The sequence below is a fragment of the Elephas maximus genome, chromosome 10, assembly GCF_024166365.1.
Source record: "Elephas maximus indicus isolate mEleMax1 chromosome 10, mEleMax1 primary haplotype, whole genome shotgun sequence".
Taxonomy (NCBI): Eukaryota; Metazoa; Chordata; class Mammalia; order Proboscidea; family Elephantidae; genus Elephas; species Elephas maximus.
The window spans coordinates 79,190,444-79,206,058 of record NC_064828.1 but is presented as its reverse complement, the minus strand read 5'-3'; the positions used below and the strand labels follow the sequence as shown (position 1 = coordinate 79,206,058).

The window sequence follows — 15,615 nt, the reverse complement described above, 5'->3', positions numbered from 1 at the left end:
ATTTCCCTGAGCAAAACAAAAAGTTTACATCTCATTTCAACTGAAAGTGCTAATGGTGCCATCAAATATTGAAATGTTTTATAGCAGTTTTTCTTCCAATACTTTTGAAACCAAGAATTAGTTATACATTTTTTTAGGCCTCAGGTCTTAAGCTCTCTAAAGCTGTTTTGGAAATAATACCAGTATTAGCTATAGAATTTCAAAAAACAAATAATAATAACTGAAGCTTCTGCTAATTAAAAAAAAAATTTTTTTTTTTCTTTTTTCTGCTAATTAAACAACTAAAAAATTTGTTAATCATCTGGTTCTAGGACAGACCTTCCCCCGGGCTACATTCTCGGTTCCCTGTAATTATTACTTCATACAGCTTTTCTAGGAGATTCCATTTACTAGCATAGCCTCTACTAATTCTTGTATGATGACAAATCCCAATATCAACCACTAAATCAAACCTCTCTTCTAGTTTCCAGGCCCATTAATCTAATGACTTTTCGTACATTTGGTTATCTGAGAGGGATCTCAAATTTGAAAAGTTCAAAACGTTTCCTCTTTCCTCTTAAACACATTCCTTCTCAAATATATGTCCTCTTTAAGTGAACAGTAGCACCATCTACTCAGTTTCCCCACCAAAAACCTGAATCAATTATCAAGTATTGTTGATTGTAGCTTCTTCGGTAATATTTCTGAGTGGACTTTTACTTTGGCCTCACTGCCACTGCTTTAGTTCAGGTCTTAATCATTTCACACCTAACAGTCTTATCCTTTCTTCTAGTTGGACTCTCGTCTTCCCCACTGAATCCATTTTTCTCACTAATCATAGAAAAGCTTAAAAAATATAGTAAATCTATTATGTTATCTTCTGTCTTAAAAATTACATAATGGCATCCCATAGCTTTCAGGATAAAATCCAAACTCCTTAACATGGCCTAAACGCCCATTGTCACCCCTATATATCAGCAGTCTTTTTAAGGAACCCTGGTGGTACAGTGGTTAAGTGCTCGGTTGCTAATCGAAAGGTTGGTGGTACGAACCCACCAGCTGCTCTACAGAAGAGTAAAGATTTACAGCCTTGGAAATCCTGTGGGGCAGTTCTGCTCTTTCCCACAGGGTCGCTATGAGTTGGAATTGACTCACTGGCAATGGGTTTGGTTTGGTTTTGGTTTATACCCTATGGTCTACCAATGATCTAGGGCAATATTATCTCATATTTACTCTTTCATACACAAATCTGTCTCTGCATAGAACTCCAACTTTATGAGTTTTCCTTTTGGAAAGACTTTACTGATTACCTATTTCAAATGGCCAGGTGCCTTTTCTATGTATTTCCACAGAATATCACTTAATACATTGTATTATAATTGTATTATAAGACAGAGCAAGACAGATTTAAATTTTATATCCTTTATAGAAATGCTGCCTGATTATTCACATATACATTTATTGATTGCTTAAAGTTTCTAGAATTCAAACTACTTTTCTGAGTCACTATAAAATGTACTTCAAGAAGTAATATACTTACGTTATTTTGACAATTTAACCACACCTGATTATATTTTAGACAAGTAATTACTGAACCTCAAACAATTAATTTCAGCAACTTCACCTTTATTCATTTCTATTTCTTCATCTGAAAATTAATTACACCTAAGGTTTCTTCCAATCAAAATATTTTATGAGTTTATATCAAGTCAAAATATCTCCTGACACTCCATTTTTAATTCTGATGCTAGAATATAATTATGGTACTAATCCTTGATGTTGACTACACATTAAAACATCTGACATATTGCAACAAATAGTATCTCACATATTAAGGATCAACAGGCTTAACTGATTAAAAAATAATTCAAGAAAATTAAAGAACTATATACTGAACTTTGCATTCATTGAACTTGATATTTAAAAGTTTAAATCAAATCAAGATTAATAAGTTCTTGAGATCGTAACATGTCATTTTAAAAGTATGGTTTATCCTTGACTACTACAATCAAACTGTTAAATTTGTTTATGGAAAAATGGCAAGTTTAGTTCTCATTAGATTGTAAACTGCTTTGGACAAAGTTAACATGGAAGATTAATATTTCATAAAATAGGACTCAGTAAAATGTTAGAGACAGAAGAATGGAGTCATGTTCTAACTTTCAAAACGTAAGGTCAATTTCTCACTTACTGTATCATAAACTTTTAATTTAAATTGGCATATCGTGTTTCAAAGGAACCAGGAAAGATTTACTAGAAGGCTTATATTATTTATAATTGTTGAAGGAATAAAGAGAGAAGTAATTATAATCTATAATGCACACTAATGCTGATACATAGTGCTTTCTCAAGTAGATTCTCAGTGAAATATATGGGAAGGGGTTCTGTTTTTGATTCTCCTAATATTTCTTTCAGATATACATTACTAATGGGAGATAAAATTCAAGGGTGATTATCTGATTCAATATAAAAAAAAATTCAAATAGGCTAATTGGGGATTAAATGATGCCCTAACATATCTAAAAAGTCAATTGTATAAAGAAAAAGCAATTCTTCCCCCACCTCCATCCCTGCCAATAAGTCTTTGTAGAGGTGAAAAATGTCATACTATACCTTGATTTCTTCTATTTCGTCTGGTACTATCTTGTATGCTGATATAGTCCCACCCAACCTGAAATTAGGAGAAGAAAATAGTCTCAAAACTGGTAATAGTGTATTAAAAAATATGGAAGATTTCTGCCATTAGCGTAAGACTGCCACAGATAATTGTTCAATGCCTGCTCCAATAATCATGGAAGAAAAACAACCATTTTGTGCTAAAGTTTTCCATATATTAGTTACATAATGAATGACTACTGAAAGAGAAACATTAAGTTAGATTTTTAACTATAAATTTCTCTAATTGATGGTTTTAATGATGCTAAAATTGGGACTTTATCTGCTGGATTCTGTCACAACTAACATATATCAGGAACCAATTGCAGTCATAGTGTTTGCTTCTTTTAAAAAATAATTTAAACAGGGAGTCAGAGAGATAATATGCATCCAGTTCTGCCTAAGGGAAAGCAATGAGTGTTCGGGGCTTATAAGCTAAATTTGGGGGTTACAAACAATTTGATCCTTAAAATCAGTTCTTTCCTATGTGACAGTGATGTCTCTACACGTTATATTCACCATTTTGAAAAAACAGCTAAGATTTACATAGAACTTACCATGTACCAAGCACGTCACATATACTATTTAATTCTCAAACTCTCTCCACTGCATAAATGGGGAAATTGGTTCAGCAATTTTTTCCCAAGTAAGTAAAGGAGTTAATAAGTGAAGCAGCTGATTAAGATCTATATAAGTGCAAAAAACATACCAGATTTGGAATATACAGAATGGAATAAAAAAGAATAATGTTTTATATTAATTATATTTAAAACAACATTCTGAATATATTAAGACATTATTAAAGATAATTTTACCTGCTTTTACTTTTTAAAAATGTGGCTACTAGAAAATTTAATATTATATATATGACTTGTATTTGTGGCTCCTATCATATTTCTATTAGGCTCTTAAGTGCCAAGATTATCCACTTGCCTTTGCTCTAATTCAGTGCTTACAAAGGAATCTTCTGGTTACTTTCAAATTTATAAGTACCTCAGTATCAGAAAAAGGAGTATCATAAATGGAGCACGTAAGTATTCTGAATACTTTAGAACATGTCCTCTCCCAAATATAAATTAATAAATGACATTCTGGTTTTTATTTAAAAAAACACACACAATCCAACTAAAAGATTTTGATTTAAGCTCTTTGATATTTATATCCATTTATTCTTGCTAATGAAACTACTGTTCTGATTTGATTTCAAAATTGCTTCCATGGACTTAAAGTGCTGTGCTTGAATGGTAAAAACAGCAATGAAATTTTAATTAATATTCTGTAAGATATACCAGAGACGTAGAAAATAAGACCATACTAAGATAAGCAGTAAAAGAATAGCACTAGAGGTTACTAAAGTGATAAATGACACAACTTGCTGGGGGAGGTTTAAAATAGGCATTTTAAAATTTTTATTGACAGTTATTAAAGTTATTTAGTTAGAAGTTGAGATTGCTGGGTTATAAATGAAGACATTAGAGAAAAAAAAAACAATGAAAACTTCATAGCTCTGAAAATAGTGAGTTCATCATTTTATTCACTGAGTACAAACTGTAACCCATACTGACCAGGTCATGTGGATGCAAAGAAAAGTCATATAGGTAAGCAGATGAGTAAATAAGCATTAATAGTATAATACACTAAGTTTTAGTGTAAGGATGGCGCAGGACCAGGCAGTGTTTCGTTCTGTTGTGCATAGGGTCACTATCAGTCAGAACTGGCTCGACGGCACCTAACAACAACAACAACACTAAGTTTTATAACAGAGCTCACTAGAAATTGAAGGTTTGAAATTATTTTTTAAAAAATTGAGAAAATTTACTTTAAAAAGAAAAAAAGTGCCTATCACTGTACAATAGAGTGGTTTTTCATAAAAGCAGTCTACACCTGCTACATAAATAGCATACCATAACAGAACTTGTTAGTAAGACAATGATTTGTTAGTAAAATAATGATTGAAAGATACCAATGGTCAACTTCTGGAATAAAAATAAAAATAAGGTTGCTATGATACACTTCAATCCTTCTTCAACAAACAACTCATTTTTCTCTTGAATAGCAATACTCAAAATACTACCTTTCCTGGAATCCAATCCTAGGAGGGTATGGAAGGGTATGTTTTCAGATTAGTACTTTTACTCAATTTCAAATCAATGACTAATGGTTCCACTGTTAAAAAGGCAGGTTAAGTATAAATGGTTTAACATATTCCCACTTAGACTAAAATGGAATATACAACATACTTGGAGCCCTGGTGGTGCAGTGGTTAAGAACTCGGCTGCTAATCAAAAAGTTAGCAGTTCAATCCACCATCTGCTCCTTAGAAACTCTGTGGGGCAGTTCTACTCTGTCCTATAGTGTTGCTATGAGTTGGAATTGTCTCAACGGTAACTGGTTTGTTTTGTTTTTTAAATAAATGACATATACATATTTGCATAAGAATACTATGTTGACAAAGTAATAGAATGACTAGATGATCAAGTGGCTAAAACAGGAAACCTGGAGGGACTATATTATACTAAACACAGAAATGAAACTGGAGATTAAAACTGATATAAACAGAAAGTGGGGGTCAAGATGGTGGAATAGTCAGATGCCTTATGCCATCCCTCTTACAACAACAACAAAAAAGACCCCCCAAAATAAGTCAGCTGGATATATATGAGAATCTAGGAACCCTAAGCATCAAAGACAAAGCTGAAGAATCAGACTGAGTGACAGGTGCAAGGAGAAACAATTCAAAAACAGCAGGAATAGAGAATTATGGATTGCCAGATCACTAGTGTCCTGCTAGCCGAACCTGCATGGCACAGACATATTGAGACAAGCAGCAGCATCTTAAGCCAAAACACACCCCATGTGGTGCAGCTAAGCAGGAGCAACTTTGCATGCAACTCCAGAGTCAAACAGGAGTGACACCACACCTGCAAAAGTTAAATGCACACACCCAACCCACCATGTGCACCACAAGCACCTTCCCCACAATGTCACATGCTGAGGAGCACTTCCTCCTCTTCATCCATCCACCACCCCGCTCTGACACCAGTCTGGCAGCATTTAACAACACTACATCCCTTAAGCCAAGAACTCAAGGCATCAGTCCTGAGATGCCCGCCCCTTCACCCGGCCACTGGCGCAGGGGATCCACGAGCTTGCAACACCCTCCATCCCCTCTGATCATCTGCACTAGTGCCTTATGGGTGAGCTGGCACAGCACGTCCACATTGGTATAAGGCAGGCAGGGTTCCCAGCTGAAACCCATTTTCACTGGCAGCAGCCAAGTGGGAGCTTCAGCTCTGTGGCATTTGACACTGCTCTGCCCCATAAACTGGTAGCTCTTGGCCTGTTCTGAGGAGCCTGGCCCACTTCGCAGGGAGTCCATGGACTTCCAGTGCTTTCATACCCTCCAATCACCTGCACCAGTACCTTGCTGACTGAGCTGGCACAGCATGCCCTCATTAGGGCAAGGCGGGCAGGGTTCCCAGCTGAAGCCCATTTTCACCTGTAGCAACCACATGAGAGCTGTAGATCTGTGGCATTCAACACTGCCCGGCCCCCTAAGCTGGTAGCTCTCGGTCCATTCCAAGGTACCAGCCCCTTTGCCCAGCCTCTGGCGCAGGGGGTCCATGGACTGGAAGTGTCCTTTACCCTCTCCAAACACGTACAACAGTAACTTTCTGGTCATGCCGACACAGCATGTCTTCATTAGGATGAGGCAGGCAGGGCTCCCAATTGAAGCCCATTTACACCCACAACAGCCAAGCAGGAGCTGCGGACCTGCAGAATTCACTACCGCCCTGCTCCTTAAGGGACCTCAACTGCCCACACTGGGGGCCCTGAGAGTCAATGACAACCCCAATCTCTCCAGCTAACAGCACCAGGCACCCCAAAATCAGCTGCACTCCTCCCACCCCCACTGTGCACTCTAGTGGACAGTAACACACTCTTCAACTGGGCACTCAGGAGCAGCTGACAGCCCCCTGCCTTGCCCGCCGCATTGCTCCTTACCGGAACCAGAGACTTGTGCCTGCTTCAAACACCCCCACTGAGCTCTGCCTGCCCAGGACTGTAAGTGAGGGTCTCTGTACCACACACTCAGTGACTGATGACCCAGGCACCTTCACCTCAACCATCTAGCAAGTGTTGGAGTGCACACACAACAACCAATCCAAATACCAGGGAGAACATCCTCTTCATCCATGGCCAGGTGACCAGCAGGACAGACGCATCACATCACCAAAAACACCACCTACACCCTCAGCAGTCCCATAAGAACAGTGAATACAGTCCCTTGCTCACACATCTAGTTGCTGCTCTACCAACCTGGAGACAGGAGGTGAGAGCTTCAATGTGGCCACATTAGCAACTGAAGAAGCACAAACACCCAGCTTATGTGGATATATCAAAACAAAATAAAAATTCAGGACATAGTAAACAAATATACAATCAATCAATAAATATAATAATTTCTTGATGCCTCAGAGACAACAGACAACATCAAATCACATAAAGAAGCAGGGCAAGATGGCTCCAGCAAGTGACCAAAATAAAGAGCCAGAACACCTTCTGGAGGAAGATAAGGCAATGGAACTACCTGCTGAAGAATTCAAAAGACTAATATACAGCACTCTCCAAGAGCTCAAGAAAGAGATTAGGGAAAACACAGACAAAACCAAGGAACACACAGACAAAGCGATAGAAGAATTCAGGAAAACCATATAAGAACAAAACAACAGAATAAACAGGCTACTACAAACCATAAAAAAGACGGCAAAATTTCAGAATTAGACAAGTCAAGAGAAGGTCACAGGAGCAGGATAAAGACAATGGAAGACAGAATTAGTGAGATTGAAGACAAATCCCTTTACATCAATTCATTTGAGGAAAAATCAGAAAAAATAATGAAGAAAAATTAAGAAAGCCTCAGAATTATGTGGGATACTATCAAGAGGAAAAACCTAGTAGTGGTCGGAGTGCTAGAACAGGGGGGCGTAATGGAAAACACAGAGAGAAATGTTGAAGATTTACTGTTAGAAAACTTTCCTAATATCATGAAAGATAAGATATCCACCCAAGAAACTCAATGAACCCCATACAGGATAGACCCTAAAAGAAAATCACCAAGACATTATAATCAAACTCACCAAAACCAATGACAAAGAAAGAACCCTGAGAGTAGCTAGGGAAAAACAAAACAAAAGAGAACCAATAGGACTAAGCTCTGATTACTGAGCAGAAACTATACAGGCAAGAAGGCAATTGGATGACATACATAGAGCCTTAAAGGAAAAAAAAAAACCAAAAAACTGCCAGCCAAGAATTGTATATAAAGCAAAACTGTCTCTCAAATACGATCGTGGAATTGGGTCATTTCCAGATAAACAGAAATTAAGCGAGTATCTAAAAACTAGATGAAATTACAAGAAATATTATAGGGAGTAGAACCCATAATATCAGACAATGATCCAAGACTAGGATGCAGGACAGATCAACCAGACACCAACCCAAAAACAGGGAACCAGAGATGTCAACACATAAATGACAAAAACATCAAAATGAAAAACAGAGAATAAACATTGTAGTCATAGAATTTCCATATGGAGAGGACGTCAAGGCGGTATCAAGATATTGAGACTGGTTTAAAAATAGGAAAATAAAGGTATATTTCAAGGTAACCACAAAGGAAGCTAACAAACCCACCAATCAAAATAAATAAAGAAGAAAAACATAAAGACTTAGTAAACACAAAATCAACAATAATAAAAGAAATGGAAAGAGAATTCAAAAACAAAAAGAACCAGTACAGAAAAATAAGCAGAACAAAGAAACCGTCAACACCACAAAAAAAAAGAACCAAAACAAACAAAATGACAGCAATACCTCATATCAATTAATAATTACACGGAATGTAAATGGCTTAAATGCACCAGTAAAGAGACAGAAAGGGACAGGAGAGATTAAAGAAAAACGACGACAACAACAAAAAACACGACCCATGTATATGTTGTCTACAAAAGACAGATGTTAGACATGAAGACATAAACAAACTAAAATTCAAAGAATGCAAAAAAAATATCAAGTAAACAATAACCAAAAAAAGAGCTGGAATGGAAATATTAATCTCCAATAAAAAAGACTTTAAAACAAAATCCACCATAAAAGATAAGGAAGGACATCACATAATGATTAAAGGGTCAATGTACAAGGAAGACTTAATCATAATAAATATATACACACCTAATGACAGGGCCCCAAAATACATAAAACAAACTCTAACAGTATTGAAAAGAGAAATAGTTCCACAATAACACTAGGAGACTTCAACACACCATCAGTGAAGGACAGAACATCAAGAAACTCAATAAAGATACAGAAGATCTAAATGCCACAATCAACCAACCTGACCTCAGAGACATATACAGAACACTTGGCCCAACACTGGCAAAGTATATACTTTTCCAATGTACATAGAACATTCTCCAGTATAGGCCACTTTTAGGCCAAAAGCAAGCCTCAACGAAAGCCAAAGCATCAAAATAATATAAACCATCTTCTCTGATCATAATGCCATAAAAGTAGAAATCAATAACAGAAACAGCAAGGAAAAAAATCAAATACATGGCGCTGAACAACACCTTGCTTAAAAACAACAGGATAACAGAAGAAATCAAGGATGGAATAAAAAAATATTCATAGAATCAAAGGAGAGTGAAAACACATTTTACCAAAACCTTTGGTGACACAGCAAAAGCAGTATTTAGAGGTCAATTTATACCAATAAACACACACATCAAAAAAGAAGGGCCAAAATCAAAACATTAATCCTATAACTCAAACAAATACGAAAGAGAGCAGCAAACAAAGCCCTCAGGCACCAAAAGAAAGGAATAATAAAGATCAGAGCAGAAATAAATGAAATAAAGAACAGAAAACAATAGAAAGAATCAACAAGACCAAAAGTTGGTTCTTTGAAAAGATCAATAAAATTAAAACCATTGGTCAAACTGACAAAAGAATAAGAAATGAGACAGGTGATATCACAACAGACCCAAATGAAATAAAAAGGATCATAACAGAGTAGTATGAAAAATTATACTCCACCAACTTTGAAAACCTAGAAGACAAATTTCCAGAAAGACACTACCTACCTAAACTAACAGAAACTGAGGTAGAAAAACTAAAACACCCATAACAAAAGAAGAGATTGAAGAGGAAAAAAAAAAAAACAAAAAAGTTCTGGCTAGGATGGCTTCACTAGAGAATTTTACCAAACTTTCAGATAAGAGCTCATACCAATACTACTCAAACTATTTCACAGCACAGAAAAGGAAGGAATATTCCTGAATTCATTCTATGAAGTCAGCATAACCCTGATACAAAGCCAGGCAAAGACACCACAAAAAAATAAAACTACAGGCCAATATCCCTCATGAACATGGGTGCTAAAATTCTCAAAAAAAATTCTAGCCAATAGAATTCAACATCATATCAAAACAATAGTTTTTCATGACCAAATGGGATTCATACCAGGTAGCAGGGATGGTTCAACATTAGAAAATCAATGTAATCCACCACATAAATAGAAGAATCACATGATCATCTAAATTTGACAAAGTCCAACACCCATTCCTAATAAAAACTCTCAGCGAAATAGGAAAAGAAGAGAAATTCCTCGACATAATAAAGGGCATTTATACCAAATTTTATACCAATTCAAGAGTCAACATCTTTCTCACTGGAGAGACTGAAAGCATTCCTCTTAAGAACAGGAACCAGACAAGGATGCCCTTTTTCATCACTCTTTTCCAACATTGTGCTGGAAGTCCTAGCTAGAGCAATAAGGCAAGGGGGAAAAAAAAAAAATCAAGTGCATCCAAATTGGTAAGGAAGAGGTAAAACTATCCCTATTTGAAGATGACATGATTTCATACATAGCAAATCCCAAAGAATCCACAAAAAAGCTACTGGAACTAATAAAAAATTTTGGCAAAGTTGCACAATACAAGATTAGCATACAAAAATCAGTTGGATTATTTCACACCAATAAAGAGAGCTTCAAAAAGAAAATCAGCAAATCAATACCATTTACAAAAAATACTTAGGAATAAATCTAGCCAGGGACGTAAAGGACCTATACAAAGAAAACTACAAAACATTACAGCAAGAAACCAAAAGAGACCTACATAAGTGGAAAAACACGCTCTTGAAGAGGAAGATTCAACATTGTGAAAATGACAATACTACCCAAGGCAACCTATGGGTAAAACGCAATCTTGATCCAAATTCCAACAACATTCTTTAATGAGACGGAGAAACAAATCACCAGTTTTAAATGGAAAGGGAAGAGGCCCTGGATAAGTAAAGCATTATTGAAGAAGAACAAAGTGAGATGCCTCACACTACCTGATGTTAACCCATTGCCACTGAGTCAATTCTGACTCATAGCAACCCCATACGGTTTCCAAGGAGTGACTGACGGATTTGAGCTGCCAACCTTTTGGTTAGCAGCCATAGCTCTTAACCACTGCACCACCAGGGTTCCTACCTGATATCAGAACCTATTACACAGCCATGGTAGTCGAAACAGCCTGGTACTGGTACAACAACAGACACATAGACCAATGGAACAGAATTGAAAACCCAGATGTAAATTCATCCATGTATGAGCAGTTGATACTTGGCAAAGGGCCAAAGTCTGTTACATGGGGTAAAGACAGTCTCTTTAACATTTGGTGCTGGCATAACTGGATGTTCATTTGTAAAAAAATGAAACAAGATCCATACCTCAAACTATACAGAAAAACTAACTCAAAATGGATCAAAGACCTAAATACAAAACCTAAAACAATAAAGATCATGGAAGAAAACATAGGGACAATGCTAGGGGCCCAATACATGGCATAAACGGAATCCAAACCATAATTAACAATCTACAAACACCAGAAGAGAAACTAGGTAACTGAGAGCTCCTAAAAATTAAATGCTTATGCTCATCAAGAGTCTCCACCAAAACAGTAAAAAGAGAACCTAGAGGCTGGGAAAAAATCTTTGGCTATGACATATCTAATCAAGGGTCTAATCTCTAAAATCTACAAAATACCTCAACACCTCAACAACAAAAAGACAAATAACCCAATTAAAAAAATGACAAAGGATATGAACAGACACTTCACCAAAGACAACATTCAGGAGGTTAACATAGACACATGAGGAAATACTTGTGATCATTAGCCATTAGAGAAATGCAAATCAAAACTACAATGAGGTACCATCTTCACCCTGACAATGCTGGCACTAATAATAAAAAAAAAAAAGCAATGAGGTACCATCTTCACCCTGACGATGCTGGCACTAATAAAAAAAAAACAGAAAATAACAAACGTTGGAGGGGTTGTAGGGAACTCTTATGCACTGCTGGAGGGAAAGTAAAATGGTACAACCACTATGGAAAACAATATGGCACCTCCATAAAAAGCCAGAAATAGAAATACCATATGACCTAGCAATCCTACTCCTAGGACTATATCCTAGAGAAATAAGAGCTGTCACAAGAATAGACATACGTATACCCATGTTCACTGCAGCACTATTCACGATAGCAAAAAGAAACAACCTAAATGCCCATCAACAGATGAATGGATAAACAAAGTATTGTACATACACACAATGGAATACTATGCAAAGATAAAGAACAATGATCAATCTGAAGGGCATTATGTTGAGAGAAATAAGTCAATCACAAAAGGACAAACATTGTATGAGACCACTATTATAAGAACTCAAAAAAAGGTTTACACACATAAAAAAACATTTTTTGATGGCTACAAGGGTGGGGAGGGGGGAAGAGGAGGAAAAGTCACTAATTAGATAAGAAACAAGTGTCAACTTTGGTGAAGGAAAAGACAACACACAATATAGCGACAGTAAGTACAACTTGATCAAGGCAAAGTCATAGAAGTTTCCTAGAAACATCCAAACACCTTGAGGGACTGAGCTGCCAGGACTACTGGCTGGGGACCATAGTTTTGGGGGACATCTAGGTCAAGTGCTATAACACAGTTCATAAAGAAAATATTCTACAACCTACTTTGGTGAGTAGCATCTGGGGTCTTAAAAGCTCGAGACTGGGCATCTAACATACATCTATCAGTACCAACCCATTCGGAGCAAAGGAGAATGAAGAAAACCAAAGACACAAGGAAAATGTTAGCCTGAAGGGCTAAAGGATCACGTGAACCAGGGCCTCCGCCAGCCTGAAGCCTGAAGAACTAGATGGTGTCGGGCTATCACCTCTGACTGTTCTGACAGGGATCACAACAGAGAATCCCAAACAGAGGGGAAGAAAAATGTACAACAAAATTCAAACTCATGAAAAAAGACCAGACTTATTGGTCTGACAGAGACTGTAGGAGCTTCTGAGACTATGGCCTCAGACATGCTGCTAACTCAGAACTGAAACCACTCCTGAAGCCCCTTTTCAGGGAAAGATTAGACAGGCTTATAAATCAAACGATAACACATGTGAGAAACATGCTTCTTAGTTCAATCAAACATATGAGACCAAACGGGCAACTCCTGCCAAAACCAACACGAGAAGGCAGGAAGGTACAGGAACTGGATGAACAGACATAGAGAAACCAGGGTTAAAGGAAGAGAGTGCTGTCACATTGTGGGGATTGCAACCAATGTCACAAACAATATGTGTATACATTTTTGAATGAAAAACTAACCTGAGCTGTAAACTTTCACCTAAAGCAAAAACAACAAAAATCCTGATATAAACACGAAGAAAAAAAAAGAAGTCCAACAACCAGAAACAATTTAGAAATAATTAAAGGAAACAAGTGAGTCACAAGCATCTTAGTAGGAGACTGGGTGGAAACTGTTCAAGAAGAAAATTTAGTTCAACCCACGTAATGCCTATCTTTTTTGCTGCTCCCTGTCCACAATCAAAAAATGGTAACTTTACCACCTATTACATTTGATGGTAAAGTTGGAGGGCTCACACTTCCTGGTCCTGAAACTTACTACAATGCTACAATAATAAAGTCTGTGTGGTACTGACAAAGAGTAGACATAAGAACAATAGAACTGAGAGGCCAGAAATAAGCCCTCACATTTAAGTTTAACAGATTTTTGAAAAGGAAGCCAAAGCAATTCAATGGGGAAAGAGTAGTCTTTTCAACAAATGGTGCATGAATCACTGGATATCCAAATCCAAAAGAATGAAGCTGGACTTCTACCGCACACTATGTACAAAAATCAAGTCAAAATGACTTAAGTGTAATAGCTAAAGTATAAAATTTTTATACTTGAAGTTGTCAAGGATTTCATTTTACTTGGATTCACAATCAACAGCCATGGAAGCAGCAGTCAAGAAACAAAACGACGCATTGCACCGGACGAATCTGCCGCAAAAGAGCTCTTTAAAGTGTTAAAAAGCAAAGATGTCACCTTGAAGGCTAAGGTGCACCTGACCCAAGCCATGGTGTTTTCAATCGTCTCATAAGCATGCAAAAGCTGGACAATGAACGAGGAAGACTGAAGAAGAACTGACGCCTTTCAATTACGGCATTGGCAAAGAATATTGAATATACCACGGACTGGCAACAGAACGAACAAATCTGTCTTGAAGGAAGTACAACCAGAATGTGCCTTAGAAGCAAGGATGGCATGCTATGTCTCACATACTTTGGATGTGATATCAGGAGGGATCAGTCCCTGGAGAAGGACATCATGCTTGGTAAAGGAGAGCAAAAAAGAGGAAGACCCTCAGTGAGATGGATTGACACAGTGGCTTAACAACGGGCTCACACGTGACAACTGTGAGGATGGTACAGGACCAGTCAGCGTTTTGTTCTGTTGTACATGGGTCACTATGAGTGGGGACCAACTCATAAGAATATTAATACTTTTGGTCACAATTGACTGCTATTAACTAGTAGAATCTGAATTCCGTACTTAATGAGGCAATGATGGACATAATGGTGACAGCATCATAGTAGGATGTATTCATACTAGTAATAAAGATAGACTTAGAAAGTAAAGTCTATCAATCACCACCTTCAAGTCTGACATACAAATTATCTCTTAAATAAATTCTTATAGAAGTTACTACTTTGTAGAGTCAATATTTAAATGACAGTTCCTACGAGGTACTTTATAACAAATCATTTGACAATGTAAATAAAAATACATGTTTACTATTGAATCTGAGTTTTCAAGAACTGACATCTTTCATGCTAAGGTCATTCTACTAATTTTTCTAATTGCCATATATAAAAAATATATATATATTTTTATAGTTAATACTAAATCAAACTATAAGAAAAACTGTCAATTCTTAAAAAATATTCCAGCATCTATAAAAGAGAAATTACAGTAGAATTTGTTTAACTGATATCACGGGAACAAATAATATGTTTGCTGAATTTTTAAATCTAGATTTACAGAGTTGCATTCTGTTTAGTTATTGCTTTCCTGTATACTGTACTTTTTTTTTTTTTAATTGGCTGCAACTGCTTAAAGGCAAGTTGAGTATATTAGCTAATGACCAACAACTAAATCAGTTAGTTTCCTGATGTCTAAAATCATACCAGGGTATTAAAAACAGTGGTAATTCTGATAGGGAGAGATTTGTTGTCCAGATCTCTAAATATTATGATAATCTTAGAATTTATGTATATTATCAGCAATTTCCAATTGAAACTTGACTATATCTGGCTCTCCTAACTTACTGGGAGGATTAAATGTGATAATACATTTATTTCCTTAATATAACTTCCTTTAGCAGACTTTGATTTGCATTACTTTTCTGAATGAATTACTGTCATTATACTAAAAAACAGAAATTTGATGATAGTGATTATTGCCATAAGTGAAACTATTCCAGAAAAAAAAAATGATCCAAGTTCATTTAGGAATAGTAATGTTGAAAAGTAATTCAGAGGTGCTCAGAAATACTTTCATTTTCTCCCTCCAATC

At 36.5% G+C, this 15,615-nt stretch overlaps 1 protein-coding gene across 5 annotated transcripts in view; it reads right to left on the bottom strand.

Moving 5' to 3' along the window:
* The window catches only part of GPHN (gephyrin), a 569,154-nt gene that overhangs the window by 324,192 nt on the left and 229,347 nt on the right, over positions 1–15,615 (bottom strand). For all 5 annotated transcript variants that reach the window (XM_049899425.1, XM_049899421.1, XM_049899422.1 and 2 more), the window contains exon 3: positions 2,593–2,650. In XM_049899425.1, coding sequence (XP_049755382.1) covers positions 2,593–2,650 — 58 coding nt within the window. The remainder of the gene's footprint in view (positions 1–2,592; positions 2,651–15,615) is intronic.